We start from the raw sequence: 22,014 nt of genomic DNA, 5'->3' as shown, positions 1-22,014 counted from the left end.
TCACTAGAGTCCTTTGCTTTATTTGTAGCCATTATCACATTCGTTTGCATCCACATTTGGAGGATCAAAAGAAATTCACCTATCCCAAATTTACCCTTGTTTGGTATGCTACCTGCTATGCTGTGGAATATGTCCAATATTCATGAATACTTTACCATAGCTTTGAAACACTATGGTGGTACTTTTAAGTTTACAGGACCCTTGTTTACAAACATCAACTTTTTCCTCACTAGTGATCCTATGAACGTTCACCACATTACAAGTAAGAACTTTGTCAACTATGACAAAGGTTCTGAGTTCCATGAGATTTTTGAAGTTCTTGGAAATGGGATCCTCAATTCTGATTACGACATCTGGAAGCGCCAGAGGGACATATTACAATCATTGTTCAAGCAAAACATTCTTGAGAACTTTGTTACAAAATCCATTCATAAGAAGTTGGATGGTTCCCTACTTCCACTTTTGAATGATGTTTCGAAATCAGAAACTATTGTGGACTTGGAAGACATCTTTCAGAGGTTCACTTTTGACAACATTTGCACCATAGTGTTGGCATTTGATCCCAAATGTCTTCCCAACAAGTTCACTGAATTCCAAGAGGTTGCTTTTGAAAAAGCTTTCAACAAAATGGAGGATGCAATTCTCTATAGGCACTTTGTCCCAAGACCCTTGTGGAAGCTGCAAAAATGGCTCCGAATCGGATCCGAGAAGCACTCCATTGTATCCCAACAAATTATTGATAAGTTCTTGCATGAATGTATATCATCCAAATTTGATGAAGAGCAGAGCAGAGTCATCAATTTCACTCAAGAAGATGAACCAAACTTTAACATGCTTAAAGCTCTTGTGGAAGAAAGTGGAATGGAACAAATAGATTACAAGTTTCTAAGAGACACTGCAATTAATCTCTTGACGGCAGGAAGGGACATAATCAGTGCAGGTCTCAGTTGGTTTTTCTGGCTTGTTTCGACTCACCCTAAAGTTGAAACCAAGATCCTTGAAGAAATCAGAGCAAACTTCAAAAGTAATGAAGAAAACTGGCTCATTTCAGAGGTGAAAAACCTTAACAAGCTAGTTTACTTGCATGGAGCTATATGTGAAGCTTTGAGGCTTTTCCCTCCAGTGCCATTTGAGCATAAATGTGCCATCAAATCTGATATACTTCCTACTGGAGATTGTATTGGTCCAAATACTATGATCTATTACTCTCTATATTCAATGGGAAGGATGGAACAAATATGGGGTAAAGATTGCTTGGAATTTAAGCCAGAAGGGTGGATTTCGGAAAAAAGGAGCAATATACAGATACCATCATATAAGTTTATAGCTTTCAATGCAGGCCCAAGAAGTTGTTTGGGTAAAAATCTTAGCTTTATCCAAATGAAGATTGTTGCCATTGCTTTGCTGTGGAACTTTCACTTCCAAGTGGTGGAAGGTCATTAAGTTCACATGTAACTAGCTAGTATAGTCTTTTAATAATCAGTGATCATATATTTTTTTTGGTTTGCACCAGGGTATCCATCGGGCCGGAAGCCCAATGACTAATCCCTCGGATACTGCAGAGGCAAAGTAGGCGACCCTCCCAAGCAAGCAAGTTCCATTCCCATCCTTCAGTGAGTATCGAACCCAGGAGAGATGGTTAAGAAACACAGACCCTCATCCATCTGTGCCAACTTGCGTTGGTAATCAGTGATCATATATGTATTCTGTACAGTGTACACAATAATATAAAATTAACAAAAACATGCAAAAATAAATAAAGCTAATCACTGTGTTAACTATCATAGTTATCAGAATCGGATCGGACAAACAAAAAATCAATAGTCTTATCGGTTCAATTCAATGTAAGAAATGTTTCTGCAATTAAGTTGGTGTGGAGAAGGAACATGATCTTCCCCAATATAAAGACTTTTTATAAAGCGTCCTGACCAAAATGAGACTCAAGTCTCTTATAATAACATGATCTTCACCACTGTTTCTGATTAAAGAATTGATTTTTCTGCACAAGAAAAAAAAAAAGATTACCACACACAAGCAAACAACAGTGTCAAATATTTATGATTTGGCCCAATGTTATTTTATTGATAATATCAAGATCTAAGGTTACCACGAGTGATGGTGATGCTCACATAAGTTAGAAGGATGGACCCTGAAGATAGTTGCTCCAATTTGAAAGACTACAAAGCATTCAATATTCACATGTATTAGTGGCAGTTTGGGTGGTAAAGTCCCAACCCAGCAAAAATGTCCGCATTCTAGAGGAACAAAAACTTTTCAATATTTAGCAACAAATGAGATTGAAAGATAAACAAATAAAACAAAAACTCTCTTTTACCTCTGCAGATTTGGACTCAAGTCTCAAGAAGCTTTTGAAAATTGAAATCGATTACAAGAAGGGAGAAGGCATGCTGTATCTTATAAGGTAAAACGTATATATAAATCAAACACATCTCAAACGTGAAAGTCTTAAATAAAAAAACGTTACGTGAATGTCCTGGTGCATATTTTTATATAAATCGAATTAGCTACTAAATCGAATTGACAAGATTAGAATGAGTAGAATTTGGGATAAATCAACATTACTTAACTCAATTTACTAACGAATGTAGTTCCATCCTAGTAAATCGAATCGTATAAATTTGATTTATAAACAATGGCATAAAGTAGATAAATCAAATCCAATAAGTTCGATTTAGTGTGGTTTTATGTATATAAAAATTTTTTTATATCAAATTTCATACAATACTCTTCTGTCTATTTTTTATAACTCATAAATATTTTTAAAAAAATTGTGTATATTTTAAAAGGAGGATTTGTGGGATAATTTAAATAAATTCATTAAAAAAATTTATTAAAAAATACATTTACTCAAATTTCAAATACAATACTCTTACACTTAATCAATAATTTAAAAAATTAAAAAAATAATATTATCCAAAAATTTATGAGCTATCAAAAATGGATAGAAGAATATTATATAAAATTTGAATAGTTTTGCATTGATTTTTAATTAAAATACTCATATCATTGTAATTATTCATTTTGTAACGAATACAACTAAAATTTTACTAATAATTTTAAATTAAACATTTTTATAAATTTTTTAAATTTTTTGTTGTAAGCATTTTTTGTAATTATTATAAATAATTTTACAAAATTTAAAAATAGTTTAAAAAATGTTATGAGTACTATTTTTAAATTACAATAATATTTTAATAATTGAAAATAATTTTCAGTTTTTAAGAGTGTGTATGTGTTTAATAAAATAAGAAAAAAAATTAATTATGAAAATAATGTGTAAAATATTAGCAAGAATAAAGGAAAAACAAAAGAAGAGATATGAGATTATCTATAAAAATTAAAAAAATGTAAAATAGATGTTGATTTATATAGTAAATTTGACTAAAAAAAAGTGAATATAAGAATAAGAGAATGAATTTTATGACAATGATTTGAGAATGAGTGAATGATAGAATATGGGTGGAAACTCATCTGTAGTAGATGACATATGTTATCATTTGATTTTGAAAAAAAAATCGATTTATTTTATATAAATGATTTAATTAAAAAATTAATTGATATAGTATGTTAGATTTTTCACCATATTTTATTTAATGGTAAAAAATATGGTAAAAAATTTAATATCATAACTATATCAATTGGTTTTTTAATTAAATTATTTACATAAAATAAATCGATTTTTTTTAAACCAAATGATAACACGTGTCATCCATTCAAAAACAATTTTATGTGAAGTTAATGATAATAATGAGTTATGATAGTAATGAGTGAGAAATAGTGATTATAACTATCGAGAAAAATAATGCAATTGTAACCTTTTTTAAAAATATTATGGACAGAAAAAAAATTTAAATGGTAATATAAAGAAAAAAATAGACACCTCTATAATAATACTTATGTGACAAAATTATAGAATGGTAGAATGTCATGTTGTCAACTTCTTATTTTGTGACAATATTAGTATTAATTTTTATACAAAAATATTATTTATACATTAAAATTAGTTACTAATATATTTATATATAAATATATGTGGTTTAATTTATTTTTAATATATATTTATATTTTAACATGTATTTTATATTGGTGGTTGATTTTGGTGTGCACATGATATAATCCGTTTTTATATAATATAAATATAGATAGATAGATGCTCTTTACTAAATAAGGTAACAGAGTATATAGGATAATATATCAAGATTAAATCAAGATGATTGTGTTGTTTTAAGATTGGTTCCCGAGTTAGTTTCCAAAAATAGTCAATAAGAGAATTCTTGTTGCAATTCTGTTTTCTGTTAAGAGCTCTTTCTCTAAATAGCTATTTTCAGAAAACACTACATTTCTTATTTTTCTAAATTGCATTAGTATTTGTCGTATTAGAACTTTAGTCATTTGTATTGAGTTATGTTATTCTCCTGATTAGATGTTCAATTAATAGGTAGATTTATACGAAGTTTGTCTTTGAAAAGTTTAAATCATATTTTAACTTTCCAATTAATATACATCTAAAAGTAAGTGAAGTAGTTATTCTAAATTTGATTTAATAATATATATTTCATATAGATAGTTATTTTTTGTGTACAGATTAAAAACAAAATACTATTATCCAAATCTCTTTTCACATATTTACTGTCTTCTTCATCTATAAATCTTTCTCAAGATCTTTGTTGTTACCATGTTTTATATTCTCTCAATTCCCGATTCCTTTAAGGATATTCCGATATTAAAATAAGTGTTCGATGAGATGACTGATTAAGATAAGAATTGACATATTTTCGAGGAGGAGTAAATCGCTAGCTCTCCTTTTATACTTTGTACTCAAGTGAATACTCTTATTTGGACCTGTCTGAACATTTCTGCTAGCTGACTAGATCTTTTTTAGGAAGTTGTGTGACGGCAGATCATTTTTTACTCATACGGATCGGTAATCCACTAAATAGGCCTTTAGTTCTTACTGAACTCAACTAAAACACCACAGATCTTTATAAACTATTTTAAGTTTTAACATCTTCATATGTGTTATTGTCTTAAATTAGTTATATCTAATTGTTTCTAATAACCATCACATTTTTAAAATAATTATACTTTTATCAAAATATTCTAAGCTTTATATTTTTTCTTTTTAAAAAAAAAATTAAAACCACTCCTCATTTAACTATAAAATTATAAATTAATTCTCTTATAATGATATAAAAATAGCAATTCATATATAAAAGTTATGTGATTGTAATTTTAGAGGTGACTATATATATATATATATATATATCCGTTTCAGTACAAAATAATTTTATAAAGATAACTAATTTTTAAATTTATTATTTAAAAAATTATTTAAATACATGCATAAATCTAATTGAATAATCATATAAAATTTTTTACATTATTAATTAGTAATTAAAATTAAACTTATTATTCATTCTATTTTTTTAACTTAAAAAATGTCATTTACTTCTATACTCTAAAATTACAAACATTTTATCTTAAATCCAAATTCAACCTTAATTTAATTAAACTGCATATTTTTAAAACCTTGTGTACTAAACTATTTACTTCTAGTTATCTAAACTTTGTGCCTATAAATTTATGAGAAAAACCACCCATTCTTGCACCTCGACACAACTTAGAATCAAGCTCCTTCAACCACCATGATGTACTTCCTAGACTACTTTGCTTTATTTGCAGCCATCATCTCATTCTTTTCCATCCACATTTGGAGGATCAATAGAAACTTACCTATCCCAAATTTGCCCTTATTTGGATTGCTACCAGCCATTTTATATAATAGTTCCAATATTCATGAATACGCGACCACAGCTTTGAGATACTATGGAGGTACTTTTAAGGTTAGAGGACCCTTGTTCACAAACATCAACTTTTACGTCACTAGTGATCCTATGAACGTGCACCACATTACAAGTAAGAACTTTGCCAACTACGGCAAAGGTTCTGAGTTTCATGAGATCTTTGAAATTCTTGGAGATGGAATCTTTAATGCTGATTCAGACAAGTGGAAGTACCAGAGGTACAAATTACAAACATTGTTTAAGCAAAACATGTTTGAGAACTTTGTTAAAAAGGTCATTCATAAGAAATTAGAATGTTACCTACTTCCACTTCTGAATGACATTTCAGAATCAAGAACTATTGTGGACTTGCAAGACATCTTTCAAAGGTTCACTTTCGACAGTATTTGCTCCATGGTGTTGGCATTTGATCCCAATTGCCTTCCTAACAAGCTCACTCAATTCCCTGAGGTTGCTATTGAGAAAGCTTTCAACAAAATGGAGGATACAATTCTCTATAGACATCTGGTCCCAAGATGGTTCTGGAAGTTGCAGAGATGGCTCCAAATTGGACATGAAAAGGACTCCATTGCTATCCTTCAAATTGCCGAGCAATTCTTCCATGATCGTATATCATCTAGTCGAGAAGAGAAAAGTAGATTCAACTACACCAAAGATGATGAATCAAACTTTGACATGCTTAAAGCTCTTGTGGAGGAAAGTGGAATGGAACAGGTAGATCACAAGTTTCTAAGAGACATTGCAGTTAATCTCTTAGCAGCTGGAAGGGACACAATTAGTGCAAGTCTATGTTGGTTTTTCTGGCTTGTTTCAACTCACCCTAATGTTGAAACCAAAATCCTTGCAGAAATCAGATCAAACTTCAAAACTAATGAAGAAAATTGGCTCATTTCAGGGGTGGAAGACCTTGACAAGCTAATTTACTTGCATGGAGCTATATGTGAAGCTCTGAGGCTTTTCCCTCCTGTGCCATTTGAGCACAAATGTGCCATCAAATCTGATATACTTCCAAGTGGAGATCGTGTTGATGCAAATACTATGGTGTATTACTCCATATACTCAATGGGAAGGATGGAACACATTTGGGGAAAAGATTGCTTGGAATTTAAGCCTGAAAGGTGGATTTCGGAAAAAGGAATCAATATACAGGTACCATCATACAAGTTCATGGCTTTTAATGCAGGCCCCAGAAGTTGTTTGGGCAAAAATATTAGGGGTGAGCACGGGTAGCGGGTACCCGATTACCCACCCGAACCCGAACCAAACCAATCAAATTGGTTCTGGAACCGACGGGTAATCGGGTCTAACCCGAACTAAACCAATGACATTTACTGATTATTGGTTCGGGTATCGGTTTTGGGGGCGCGGAACCCGAACCAACCCGTATACCCGATCATAAATAAATAAATATATATATATATATATATATATATATATATATATATATATATATGACTTTTTATGTGTTTTCTAACTCATAACGCTAATCCTATCTCACTAATGTTTAGATTTTAATGTGTTTTGGTTTTAGCTTCTTTCAAAGATTATTCACTAGACTTTTGTATTTAACTTCTAATATTTCTATTGCACTTTTATATTTTCATTAGACAAGATTATTTACTATTAATATGTTTGGATTTTGATGAATTTAGTTTTTAATGTATTTCGTATTTAATATGTTTGCATTATTTTTGTTGATGTTACATGTTTATTGTATTTCTTGAATTTTTAAGATAAAAATTTGCCAATTTAGTTTTTTTTTTTTTATGAATTTCAAAGTCATCGGGTATCCGCTACCCGAACCGAACCAATCCGCTCTTAATCGGTTTGGTTTGGTTCGGGTACAAGCACAAAAAAACGCAAATCCGAACTAAACCAAACCAATTATTTTTTTATCGGTTCGGTTCTAATTTTACCTTGAACCCGAACCAAACTGACCCGTGCTCACCCCTAAAAAATATAAGCTTTATCCAGTTGAAGATCATTGCCATTGCTTTGCTGTGTAACTTTCACTTCCAAGTGGTGGAAGGGAATTCCGTGTGTCCAAGTGTTTCCATTGTGCTACACATGAAGCATGGGTTGAAAGTCAAGGTTACTAAAAGAGGCAATTGATGGAGTATGGGACATTTCATCATTCATTTTCTTGATTCTTGGTTGCTGTGTTGTGTTGTTTTTTGTTTGTGATGGCTACTTCGCATGTTTTGTTGTTTTTCTATTTGTGGTTGCTACTTCAGTTGCAACTAGTGTGACCATTTAATAAGACTTGTTTATCTAAAAGGTTAGGTGTGTACCAAAAATTAGTTATTAAATTAATAATATATATTTTTATATAAATACATGTGATATTAAATTTATTTTTAATATATTTTATATTGATAACTAATTTGATAATTAAATTTTGATGTATATGTAATATAATTCTCTATTTATTGATGATAAAAATAGGGAAAAAAAATGGTGTTAGCACTGAACAGAGAGTAGTACTGAAGATGATAGTACTGAAGTAGATCCAGGTCAAGCCTCTGGTGGAAGATTTAATTTCTTATCTGTTAAGATCAATGGAAAAAATTTGCTTATTTTTGAAAGTTTGCTCAAGTAATTTAAATATGTTAACCAGTTTCGTCATCATACCGTCATTATTAATATATTGGAGGAATCTAAAATGTAACCCCTCAATGCAAAGTTAAAAAGAGATTTTAAACTTCGGTTAACGATTAAATTAATTTTCAAAAGATGGACTGTTTTTTAAAATCGTCTTCTAAAAGATTTTATTAATCAGATTAGTTTTTTAAATATTATAAATTAAATATTACTTCTAAGAGATGGGCTGTTTTTTAAAATTGTCTTCTAAAAGATTTTCCGTCACTCTTTTAATAATTTTTGTTAATAATTAATGAGGTAAAATATTAATTGATATCATGCATGATATCTAATTAAATGTTAACTAAATATATTTATAAAAAGCTATTAATTTAGTCACTTTTCACAATATAACCTAATGACTAAAATGATAAATTTTCATAAACATATTTGTTCAGTGTCTAATTAGACATGCTAGGTATCACATATCTTGTCAAGTTAACATTTTATATTTCTATATCCTTAATTGTTGATAAACATTGTTAATAAAACAATTAAATAATAAAAATAATTAATTTATAAATTTTAAAAGACTAATTTAATTGATGAATTTTTTTGAAAACAAATTAAAAAAAAAAGCATCTTTCAGTCATTATTTTGACTATTAATCCTTCAATATTTGCTCTACTATAGAGCATTCAAAATATATTGTCATGTGGATGCATGCAGCGAGTCAAAGATCGTGAGTACAAGAAGAGGCAAGAAAAATCCGACGGACAGTATGAACCAAAATCGCATTTTCCAACTAACAGTGAACCAGGTACTATTCTTGATTCCTCTTGCAAGAACACATATACAGCCTAGCTAGTTTTCTTCATGGGAAATTCTTATGTGGTTCTACTTAAGTCCAGTTTGAATAACCAACTTAATTAAGTTCTTTTTAATAAAATAACTTAAACAATAAATAATTCTGTTAAAAGTAATTTATAAATAAGTTATTTTGTGTTTGGATTTTTAATTCCAAAAGTGCTTATTTTATAGAAATGTGATGAAAAATAGAAGTATTACGAGAGAAGTCATTTTTTTAACTTCTCTATAAACTCCTAAATAACTTTTTAAAAAATTGTAATTTGGTTTTGAAAATTACACCAGACATTAGTAATACTACTTTTCATAAGTTAAAAATTAAAAAAAAATTACTTCTAAAGTTTCCCAAACGAGCCCTTAAAAAGAGGAGTGTTAGGGGCAGCAACTTTTGTGTTTTGTAGTCATTAATTATCATTAATAGTACTTTTAATGATAGAAGATTAAATTCAATGATAAAAATTAGAAATTACCCATGAGTTCACTAGACAAAGTCAAGATTGCAATGTTGTAGAAGTATTGGTTCCTTGAATTAAATATACGGATATATTTTTTTACATATTGGTATACTATTTGTATAATACTCAATCATTGAATTTTATGGCGTTTTTTAAAATTGTGGGAATAGTACAATCCGTCCCCCTTGTATTGACAATACGCCCACCTTGTATTGTATATTTTAACCCCCTTGTATTGACAATACGCCTCCCTTGTATTGTATATTCCTCCCTTGTATTGTATATTTTAAATTAAAATATACAATACAAGGGGACGTATTGTCAATACAAGGGAGGCGGATTGTACTGTTCCCACAATTTTAAAATATACAATACAAGGGGGCGTATTGTCAATACAAGGGGGGCGGATTGTACTGTTTCCACAATTTTAAAAAACACCATAAAATCCAATGATTGAGTATTACACCAAATTTTTTTCGATATACAAAAAAATTAACCTTAAATATACCCCTTGTATAATTTACTCACAATTCTTTAATTGTATAATTTATGAATACTTAAAACACAGCCACGTCAATTTGCTATGTCAAGTCTATCTATTTATTCACAATCTCACAAGTCTATCTATTTGCTCCATAGTGTTAGGCATTTGGTCCTAATTGTCTTCCCAACAAGCTCACTCAATTTCCTGAGGTTGCTATTGAGAAAGCTTTCAACAAAATGGAGAATTCTATCCTCCAAATATGGTTATGGAAATTGCAAAGATGGCTCCAAATTGGACCTGAGATCATCCAATGTTTCCCTACAAATTTTCGAGCAATTCTTGCATGATCATGTATTATCCAGTGCAGTCTATGTTGGTTTTTCTGGCTTGTTTTAACACACCCTAATGTTGACACCAAGATCCTTGAAGAAATCAGAGTGAACTTTAAAATTGACAAAGAAGATTTGCTCATTTTAGGGGTGGAAGACCTTAACAAGCTAATTTACTTGCATGGAAATCATGTTCCGTCAAATGTTCCATCAAATCTTATACACTTGGTAGTGGAGATCATGTTAACGCAAATACTATGGTGTATTACTCCATATACTCAATGGGAAGAATGGAACAAATATGGGGAAAAGATTGCTTGGAATTTAAGCCTGAAAAGTGGATTTTGAATAAAGGAAACAGTATACACGTACCATCGTACAAGTTCATAACTTTTAATTAATGCAGCCCCAGATCTTGTTTGGGCTAAAAAATAAGCCTTATCCAGTTGAAGATCTTTGCCATTGCTTTGCTGTGGAATTTTCACTTCCAAGTGGTGGAAGGACATTCTGTGTGTCCAACTGTTTCTATTGTGCTACACATGAAGCATGGGTTGCAAGTTAAGGTTACTAAAAGAGACAATTGATTTGACGGAGTATATATAGAACCTTTCTAGGGTAAAGTTTTTCTTTTTTTTTTTTTTTCTTTTTTGAAGTTTGTTAAAAGTTTTAAAAATATTTTAAATTTTATTTTGTTTTAATTTTATTCAAAAATTTATTTATTTGTACTCCTGATAGATAAATTTTTAGTTTAATTATTTTATTAGTTTTTATAGTTTACCAAATTTGTAATTATATTCTTATATTTTTTCTTTTAATTGGATCTCTATACTGCTTTTAATTTTATAATTAAGTTTTTTTATAGTGTAAAAAAATATTAGAATTAAATGAATAGTTCTTTACAAATTAAAGGTATTCATAATTAAAAACCTAATTAAATCTTTGAACGCATGTATTTTGTGAGAAATATTTCGTTAATTTTAACATTTTTTACATGAAAATGACCTAATTACAAAATTAAAAATAGTGTAGGGACCAATTGAAAAGAAGAAAGTATAAGAACCTAACTGAAATTTTAGTAAAACTATAGAGACTAATAGAGTAATTAAACCATAAATTTAAAAAAAAATTAAGACCAATTCAATAATAATGCATGATAACTATGTCTGATTTGTTTGTGTTAAAGATTATTCTTATAAAATTATTATTGAATTGGGTCATAAATTTTTAAAAAAAATAATTGTTAGAAGTAAATTGGATATAAATTGAAGATTTTTAAGACAAAATTAAAATAAAATAAAATTTTAAAATATTTTAAATTTTTTTATTAAACTTCAAAAATAAAAAATATAGTTTATCCAACTTTTTATCATTAATTTGCTTAATTGTTGGTTATTGTGTTGTGTTGTCTTTTAATATCTACTTCACATGGAATTAGTTTGTCCTCTCAATAAGATTTATTTATTGATGATAAAAATGATCATAAAAAAATTAAAAGTTCACATGCAGTTATTAATATTTGTTATTATATAAAAATTTAAAAACTATTAGATAATTTAATAAATTTAATTAAATTATTATTTAATAATTTTTAATTATTAAATTCACATAAAAATAATTTATGCAAGTCTTTACTAACAAAAGATGAAAAAGGAAAAAAAAGACAAGATGATAATTATATCTGATTTATTTGTATTAAAGATTATTCTAATAAAATTATTATTGAATTGGTTATAAACTTTTTAAAAAATTAATTGTTAGAAGTAAATTGAATACAAATTGAAGATTTCTAAAACAAAAATTAAAATAAAATAAAATTTTAAAATATTTTAAAATTTATTGATAAATTTTAAAAATAAAAAATATAGTTTACCCAACTTTTTATCATTGATTTTTTTAATTATTGGTTGTTGTATTGTGTTATCTTTTAATATCTACTTCACATGAAATTAATATGACCTCTCAATAAAATTTATTTATTGATGATAAAAAATAATCATAAAAAAAATTAAAAATTTACATACAGTTATTAATATTTATTATTATATAAAATTAATATTTAAAAATTAATAAATAATTTAATAAATTTAATTAAATTATTATCTAATAGTTCTTAATTATTAAATTCACATAAAAATAATTTACCAAGTCTTTACTAACAAAAAATGAAAAAGGAAAAAAAGAAAAAGGTAAGATGGTGGTAGCACTTAAACTATTAGATTTTAAGTTAAGGATAAAATTAAAATATTATAGTTATTTATTAATGGTTCGAGATGAATGATTTTAAAATTTTTTACTTTTTAAAAAATTAGAAATATTTTTATATTTTTAAATTAATTATTTTTTTTTTTGAAATAGAAAACCATAAACCTATTTGTCATTTATTAAATCATCGGCAAATAATTTAATTAATCAATAAGAACTTTGTCAATTAATCAAATTTTTTAACATAAATCAAAACAATAAAAAATACGGGCCTACTACACATACAAGTTTACAAGCTTTCAAGTTGGCCCAGCCCAAATAGAAGTCACGCACATGAAGAGAGATAACATGGCGCGTCAAAATCACGCGCTCAACACTCAAACGGTTACGTATGGCAGACTCTTCCACTTCTTCCACTTCTTCCACTTCTCAAGGCGCTTTGAAAACAAGGAAACCCTCCCATTTTCGAGTGAAAATCAAAGTTCAAAATATACAAATCGTTGTTCGAAACCTCCATCAAAACACCATCAAACTCTTCGTGAAGAATCTGAAGAGAAAACAAAGCAACAACACTCAACGTAAGTCCATTAAGATTCCTGTATATTTTACTTTTCTTCTACGTCGTTCTTCTAGGGTTTACTATTATTCTTGCTTCTTTGTTACAATGTTCTAAGTTCTACGTCGTTCTTCTAAGTTCTTCGTCGTTCTACGTTGTTGTTCTAAGTTCTCCTGCTATTGTTGTTGATTTTTGGGGGTTTATTCCGTAGATTGGGGGGTGTATACTGCTTAACCTTGTAATGTAGCTTGATATTGAAGCATGGTTGAGTGATATCTGACTAATATCTATACGCGTGCATCTGAATAATATCTATGGGTGTATCTCACTGTTATCAATGGGTGTATCTTGCTGATATCTTTGGGTGTATCTGACTCATATATATGGGTGTATCTTACTGTTATCAATGGGTGTATCTTATTGTTATTAATGGGTGTATCTGACTCGTATATATATGGGTGTATCTTACTGATATCTTTGGGTGTATTGTTCGTTTCAGAGAAAATGGCAGCAAGAAACCAAACAAAAGACCTTAAGTGTGCCACACATCTCCTAAGTGATAAGTTCAGAAACATGACTGAGGAGAAGAAGGCGATTGTGAGGGATCTTGGATTTGGTGGCTTGATGCACATCCCACCACTAAGGGTGGATCACCAACTCTTAAGGGAGCTGGCAAACAACTTCAAACTTGGGGAGAACAAACTGAAGACAGGATATGGTTCTTTCCAAATAACCCCAAAAAAATAGGTCATGCGCTTGGCATCAATGCAACAGGTAACTAGCTTAAAATTATAGGTGTATATTAAGTTGTTGATTGGGTGAATTTAAGTTGATGCTTGGGTGTATCTGAACCGACTTGGATACTTTGTTGTCTTCCTTTTTGTAGGAGATCTATTTCCTGAGAAAGTTGAGTATAAGAAACTTTCTGATGATGACAAAATAATTTATAGAAGATTCCAGGGTAAGACCCTCAAAAGTCTTACTGATGAAATGATGGAAATCGGCGTTGGCAACGAAGAGGAACGCCTGATGTTCAAGAGGATATTCATCCTCTACATACAGATGGCGTTCCTTTTGCCAACGACGATAAACAAAATATCGCCCGTGCACCTGGCCCCAATTTTTAAGATGGACGGCATATCGGAAAGAAACTGGGGGGGCATGTTTTGACCTTCATGGTAAAGGGCATCACAGACTACCAGGAGAAGAAGAAGAAGGCAATTAATGGCTGCCTCTTCGCCCTGATGATAATCTACTTTCATCTTTCAAAAAACAAAGGCAAGAACAGGGCTGAAAGACCACCAAAGCCCTGGATTGCCAACTGGACTAAGGAGCAGTTGGTGGAAAGAATGAATGTAGAAAGAGAGGAAATTTTGGTAAGTAATCATAATAAGTTGGTGTATTTTATTTACCTGAATGCTGCTAACTAAAATATCTCATGTTTCAGGGGATTGTTAAGATGGCAGAGACAAGAGAAAAAATGAAAAAAAAAAAAGAAAAAAAAAAACAAGAAATCAAAAAAACAAAAAAAGGAAGGCGAGTCCAACATCGTCTTCGGAGACAGAAACTACTGACAGTGACACTTCTACCTCTGAGTCTGAGGCTCAAGAAGACTCAGAGGATTTGGGAAGAAAACACCCCGGCAAAAAGGGAGAAAAGTAAGTACCATACTTGGGTGTAATTTCTTTTTTGAGTTGGGTGTATTTTGTTTGATCACGTTGGGTGTATGTAGTTTATTAAGCAGGGTGTGTTTCATTTGCTGCGTTGGGTGTATATTGTATATTCAATTGGGTGTATCTCGTGAATTCATTTGGGTGTATTATTAGTATGTTCTGAATGATGATTGTTTGCCTTCCAGAATGGACTCCAGAAAAAGAAAGCAGAGGCAAGAGGAGTCAGATTCTGATTCAGAATCTGAATCTGAACCAAGTGATGAGTAATGTCCTGAAATTATTACTCCTTTCTTTTGGCTTCATTATAAAGATTTCGTGTATTAACTAAAGTGTCTATTATTAACTTATAGGAGCGAAGAATCATCACCTGCGGAGAAGGAGAAGAAAAAGAAAAAAACAAAAACAACTCCAAAAAAGTAAGCAATTCTTTGGATAAAATTCTGTGATAAAATTAATTTTTTATTTCTGATTGGTACTGTTTTTTTTTTCCACCCAGAACACAACAAAAAAAAGAAAAAAGTTGTTGTGGAGGATTCACCTCCTGAAGAAGATCAATACTTTGACGGGTACAGTACCTCGTATGCTATACTATGGTCTATCATCGTAATTATTTTTGTTAACATCTTATTTTATGAATGTAGTGAGAGATATGAAATATCAAGTGATGAACTCGATGAATGGCTAAGGGAAAATGTTGATAAATCTGCTGCAGAGGGGTATGTCTTGCTAGGCTGTGTATTTGAGATTTTGGTGTCTTTTGTTTGCTAATAATTGTATCTTGTTTCGCAGGGAGAACCAAGCTGACCTGCGATCGACAGAAGGTCGCTATGTGTCCTCTGAAACGTAAGAAGCTTTATTATTTAATAAAATCTTGTTATCATGATTTGGATGTATTTTGTGAAACAATTTGGGTGTATTTTGTGGATCAATTTGGGTGTATGTAATAAGTTGGGATATTTCGTTTGTTTTGTTGGGTGTATATTGTCCATTCGGTTAGTTGTATCTTGTGCATAAATTTGGGTGTATTTTAAACCTGTATCTTATTTTGTCTGAATAACATGAAATCTGTTTAGACTATCGGCTGTGAACTTGGGAAGTGATGATCCTTCCTCTCAAGGACGCACAGAACAGAGTAGTGTAAACCAGCCGTCACAGAGCATGTAATTTCTCTTTCAAATAACCGTTACTTTTGTTCTTCTAATACCTTCTACTTCTAATTCTGTATATATATTTTTTTTAAAAGTCCTTTATTATTTTATTCAAGAAAAAAAAGGCAGCAAAAAAAAGCAAAAACTGCAAGTATGTAAGTTCTCAAAAAACAAAGCCTGGCTTCTTTTTGAATTGTTCGGGTGTATTTTTTGACCTTCTTTGGGTGTATTTTAGGTTGAGTCCGACTGATTCGAATATGATGGTTGTGAGGGAACAAACACCGTCAAAAGCGCTTGCAATGTGAGTTTTCCCGAGAATATTTCAACCTTATAACCTTATTATTTTCAAATACGTTGTTAACCTTTCATTCTTCTTCTTGTTTAGAGTCCCGATCCAGGTTTTTGTGCCGGCATCCCAAACAACCACTGACACAGATTTCGAACCAACCCCTATGCTACGGATTGAAGGGACTAGAGAAACGTAAGAAATAGTATTGGGTGTATATTTGTTTAGGGTTTGAGTGTATATTTGCTAACAGTTTGGGTGTATATTGTTCCTGATCAATTTTTTTTTACGCCATGATTAATTTTGTGTAACTGTGCAGCACTCCTGAATCCCCCAAACAACTTCAAAAAACCACACCCACGCTTCTCCCAGCTCCAACTAAAATGTAAGTTCATCAGACTAAAATCAATCTTTGCTTATCATCCGTATATTCTTATTCTTACTCTTATTCTTATACATCATGACGCAGTCATCCAGCCGCAGAAGACGCTGCTGCCCTGTTGATGATGGCACGGACAGCAACCTATGTTCCTAAAATAGATTCAGGGATGCCATCATTCAGCCTTGGATTGACTGATTCAAGCCAGGAAGGGGCGTCAACGCAAGAGACAGAAAGGAAAAAATCTCCAGAAACTGCAAGTATGCTAGAACAATTAGACAATTTGGTCCAAAAATTAGCAAGCAATGCGGCGAAGGGAAAAGACGAAAGTCCACAAATTCAGAGTGAGACTGGGGGAGAAAGTTCTGCAAAGTTTGAAACTCCTGGGGGAATAAATCAAATTCCAGATGATATGAAACAAAAGTGCTACATCTGGGGGACGAGACTGAAGGAAGACGTAGATGGCAATACTAACGAGTATGAGGAGATGTGCACTCTGATTGGCCAAGGAGAATACATTTTGATCAGAATGCACCTTGCATCCCTCCAGGCAAAAAGTGATATAGAATCTCAGGTAATATTAGACTAACATTAATGTTTTTACACCAAAGTCAACTGCAATGTTTATTAATGTAAAATTGATTTCGGCATATATTTCTAGATTGTATCTGCCATCTGCCTCATCCTAAACCAGAAAAATGAAAAGAGGTTTCAGGAACAAATATACTGTCTCCCCCCCTCCGATATTGTGGTAAGTGTTACTTCTACGCTCTTTGGGTGTATTTTATGCATTGATTTGGGTGTATTTTTTAGGTTCGATTGGGTGTAAGTTGTATATTTTCAGTATTTCATTTCTTATTTCGCAATTCTTGCTGAGCATGGCACTTTCGGATCACCCAAGGGGGGAATTCATATCACCGAAAACGAAAAAGGAATTCAGGGTGGAAGCCTACCCGAGTTTCATTCCCTTCATAGATAGAAAAAAATTAACTTCACATCCATATGTAAGTTTTCGTTTGCTAAATTTGTTAGTACGCTTATTTACTTATATGCCAAATAAAATAACACACTGTTGAAATGTGGCAATCCTTCATATTTTTGCTCCTGTTTGCCACTCGGGACATTGGTGGTTATGGCTAATAAATACAACAAAGCGGAAATGTCAAATACTTGACCCGCTACACAAAAAAGCTCCAAGCGATGAGAGAAAGGACATTAATAAATTCACTGTAAGTTGCCTCTGTCTTCTTTACTTTAATAGATAGGTCTATTTCGAAGGTTGTGTTGGGTGTATATTGTCCATTCAGTTGGGTGTATCCTGTGCATTCATTCGGGTGTATTACTGATTTGTTTTGGTATTTAAGGGATATGTATTTTCAAGATTGCTAACATATGCCGGCGGGAAACCTCTGGAGAAAGGCGAGAAGGAGAAGGAAATTAAAGCATCATATGTTAAAATATCAGGCCAAAAAACAAGGTATAAATTTGTGACTCTGAACATTAAACTTTCCTAAATGAGATTTGTAATTTATTTTCTTCGTTTTCAGCTATGACTGCGCTATCTACGTTATGAAGTGGCTTGAGTTAATTGAGCCGGAAAACATCAAAAAGGGGAAGTATGAATGGGATAATTGGCCATAGGTAACTGTCTTTAGAACTATATAACTCTGTATTACTTTACTGAATTAATATTGCTGTTTAAACAGAATATACTTTTTAATTGTAGGAGGAGGTGGACCACTATAGAGTGGAGTATGCTTCCCGGATACTATTCAGTAAGATGAATAAACAGAGAGATCGGGCAATTAGAGAGAGTAGTGCTATAAGGCTGTCGAAGCCATCCTCTGTATTATTGAGTCCGTTTTGTCAGATTAATTCTGCTGATGTAGAAACTGGGTAATCTAACTGCTGGGTAGTTTGTAAATTAAACAAATGATGTAATATTTGCCAATTATCAACAACTTCTATTCCATGTATATTTTTTTCCATAGTTAAACTATCTGTGCTGGTAAACTGTCTGTGATGTATTCAAAAGCTGTATTACAGGTGGTAAAATATGAAGCAAAAAATCAAGGCATATATAAACGCAAATTATAAACTGTTACACCCAACGCAAGTCTAATAATACACCCAAGATTGCATAAAATATACACCCAACTGTCTGCGCTGTATTCAAAATGTATGAATTACATGTAATAAAATATGAAGAAAAACATCAAATGAAATATACACTCATAACCTGTAAATTTTTACAGCTTTTGTTCTATATGTATCTATATATGTGTCTATATATAAATTGTGAATTAAAAAATATACACCTAAAAAGAACAGTGCTTTTACACCCATATTCTATAAAATTATACACCCAAAGAGTTATCCCCTGCTGCTGGTACCCTGAACTGATAATTCATAACGTGTCCTTGATATTGGCTGGAATTTGAATGCACCGCTGATGCAGCATCAAACAGGTTTATCTGGATATAACACTCACACATTAGCTAAACTATTAACGAGAAAAATAAACTCAATCGCCACAAATTTAAAGAACATTACTTTTACCTCGCTTAAAACTTTCGTCTTCTTCTTCTTTATGGCATTTGCAATCTGTTTCTCCAGCTTTGAACCTAGCCTATTTTTTGGACGTCCTCTTGTTCGAATCCTTGGCGGGCTTTGAAGCTCGTTGACGGATTCTAAGTTGGCATCTTCGTGGGATAAAGAAGATGTCCCCTTCCTTTTGGCTTTTAATGATTCCATCTCGGCCATGACGTTATCGTACGCACGGTGCAGAATTGCAGTCAACTCCTCCGATTCGGAGGCAAATTCGCAAATATTTTGCGAACGAAAAACCAATTGGTCGAACCTCTTGCTTCTTGGCTCCATTAGTGGCTCGTCGTGGCTGCTCTTGATGTGTGTGTGTCGCCTCTTTACCTTCTTGCTCCATCGTTCCAGTATATATCTAGGGGACACTTGGCTTAATTGTTCGAAGCTTAACACGCTTAGTGCGTGACGGCACAGTATCCCTCTCGACTCGAATAATAAACATTGGCATTTTACCTCGGCTGCAACTGAGTCGTAGGTAACCACGAACTTGTTGAATATTGAGCTGGAAACTTGTTCTCCGACTTCGTATATTGAATAGCCTAGAGCGGAATTCTTTAATCTGGTGATACAATTCGCCTTTCCTCTGAATTGCGCTTGGACTTCCCTAAACTTTGCATGAGTGTATTGACAAACCCCGTTTTGACGGTTTATCTTGTATTGATTTTAAGAGATTTTATCACCTTTTACCCACATTTATTCAATGAAATAGCATGGTTTTGTGATTGTCTCCTTATTTGTGCTTAGATGTGAAAACATGCTTTTTTAGGCCTTTAATTTGATGATTTCAATCTCCCTTTAATTCCACTAGATGCCTTGATATGTTTGCTAGTGATTTCAGATTGAAAAGGCTAGGAATGGATCAAAGGAGTGAAAAGGAAAGCATGCAAAGTGGAGAAATCATGAAAAGTCAAAGAAGTTGAAATCGCCCATGGACGCGCGCACCTGCGAATCACTCCATGGACGCGTACGCGTGCTGTGCGCGTACGCGTCGGTGTTGGTTTATGATTTTTAATGAAAACATGGTCAACGAATTCTGAAGGGTTGTGGGGCCCAATCCCAACCAACTTTGGCGCCAAAGATGCTATTTAAAGCCAAGGATTGAAGAGAAAAGGGGGATTCCAACTCATTAGTTCATTTTCCACACATTAGGATTAGTTTAGAAGTAGTTTCTAGAGAGAGAAGCTCTCACTTCTCTCTAGGATTAGGATTAGGATTAGTTCTTAGATCTAGGTCTTAATCTTTGATTTCTTCTACTTCTACATTTCAATTCTTTGTTGTTAGATTCATCTTCTTCTACTCTTTTGTTGTAATTTCCTTTATGTTGTTCTTATACTTTGTTGTAGATCCACTTTTGTTCCTTCCTTTCTCTTTCAATTCAATTCAAGGTAAATCATAATAATTGTGTTCCTTTTGATTTGTGTTGTTAATTCCTGTCAATAATTGTTGTTAGATTTTGTTCTTGTTGTTGATTTACTATGTTTTCCTTTTATGCCTTCCAAGTGTTTGATGAAATGCTTGGTTGGATTTTAGAGTAGAATTTTATACTCTTGGCTTGGAAAGGTAACTTAGGACCTCTTGAGTTACTAATGTCCAAGTGATTGATGATTGGGAGCCATTAACTCTAGTTCTCACTAATTGAATTAGTGGAGAGTTAGGACTTATGGACTAGGATTGATATAGCTCATTTGACTTTCCTTTACTATTAGTTAGAGGATGATTTAATGAGATTAATCCTTGCCAATTCTCATATTGTGGTTAGTGATTAGGATAGAGATCCTTGACTACCAACCCTTGCCAAGACCTTTTTAGCCATTAGTTTACTTTCTTGCCATTTATCTTTCATGCCTCTTATCAAAACCCCAAAAATAACTCATAACCAATAACAAAACACTTTATTGTAATTCCTAGGGAGAACGACCCGAGGTTTGAATACTTCGGTTATTAATTTTAGGGGTTTGTTTTAGTGACAAACAACTTTTTGTATGAAAGGATTATTGTTTGGTTTAGAAACTATACTTTACAACGAGATTTTATTTGTGAAATTCTAAACCGTCAAAAATCCAATCGTCATGTATGCATCTTGAAACTGAGCTTCAATGGAGGATTTGGTTGCACACGGTATGACCGTATGAAAATCTGCAGCATCTGATTCTCTCTCAGCTTGCTCCCTGCTTCCGAGGCAATTATCGTATTGCTTGACAAACTGAATAAGCGAGCTGTTCCGGGTGATGTACTTGTTAAAAAATGAATGCATGCTCTCGCTCCTTTGTGTGCTTCTCATCCCTGCCCCGAAGTGGTGATCCAGATAGATAGGAACCCATATGTGACGGTCTTCGTACAGATCTGCATAATACACCCAAACACAGACTGTAAAATACACCCGAGAGAACATACAATTTACACCTCTGCTGCAGATTTTAAAAACACATTACCTGAAAGCCACTTGTTGTTCGCAAGACCAAAATTCAGTAGAAAATCGTTCCAATTCCTATCGAATGAGTCTTTGCTATGAGAGTTCCAAACAACATGGCTCATTTCTTGTTCGATATCGGCATGTCCCTTGTACCCGTTTAATTTGCTTGGAATCTTCTTCATGATGTGCCAAATACACCAGCGGTGAACTGTTGTT

General features: G+C 32.0%; 2 protein-coding genes across 2 annotated transcripts; both read left to right on the top strand.

Annotated features, from left to right (window-relative positions):
• The first annotated feature begins 129 nt into the window (after positions 1-129).
• LOC130965383 (alkane hydroxylase MAH1-like) lies at positions 130-1,198 on the top strand. The gene is made up of 2 exons (XM_057890150.1): positions 130-1,053; positions 1,124-1,198. Exons 1-2 carry the CDS (start codon positions 130-132, stop codon positions 1,196-1,198), a joined length of 999 nt encoding a protein of 332 aa, XP_057746133.1.
• Positions 1,199-5,666: 4,468 nt separating this feature from the next.
• LOC130965382 (alkane hydroxylase MAH1-like) lies at positions 5,667-7,937 on the top strand. The gene is made up of 2 exons (XM_057890149.1): positions 5,667-7,051; positions 7,790-7,937. Exons 1-2 carry the CDS (start codon positions 5,667-5,669, stop codon positions 7,935-7,937), a joined length of 1,533 nt encoding a protein of 510 aa, XP_057746132.1.
• The last annotated feature ends 14,077 nt before the right edge of the window (positions 7,938-22,014 follow it).

The sequence above is a fragment of the Arachis stenosperma genome, chromosome 3 (assembly GCF_014773155.1).
Source record: "Arachis stenosperma cultivar V10309 chromosome 3, arast.V10309.gnm1.PFL2, whole genome shotgun sequence".
In the NCBI taxonomy this organism is placed as follows: Eukaryota; Viridiplantae; Streptophyta; class Magnoliopsida; order Fabales; family Fabaceae; genus Arachis; species Arachis stenosperma.
The sequence above is the reverse complement of the archived record's forward strand: the minus strand, read 5'-3'. Positions and strand labels throughout refer to the sequence as shown.

Bases quoted from the DNA above. Each gene is read 5' to 3' on its own strand.
- LOC130965382 (XM_057890149.1), top strand. From the start codon at position 5,667: ATGATGTACTTCCTAGACTACTTTGCTTTATTTGCAGCCATCATCTCA. The intron at 7,052-7,789 runs GTAGCGGGTACC...AAAAAATATAAG, and splicing joins AATATTAGGGGTGAGCACGG to CTTTATCCAGTTGAAGATCA.
- LOC130965383 (XM_057890150.1), top strand. From the start codon at position 130: ATGTCCAATATTCATGAATACTTTACCATAGCTTTGAAACACTATGGT. The intron at 1,054-1,123 runs GTGAAAAACCTT...TTTTCCCTCCAG, and splicing joins AAAACTGGCTCATTTCAGAG to TGCCATTTGAGCATAAATGT.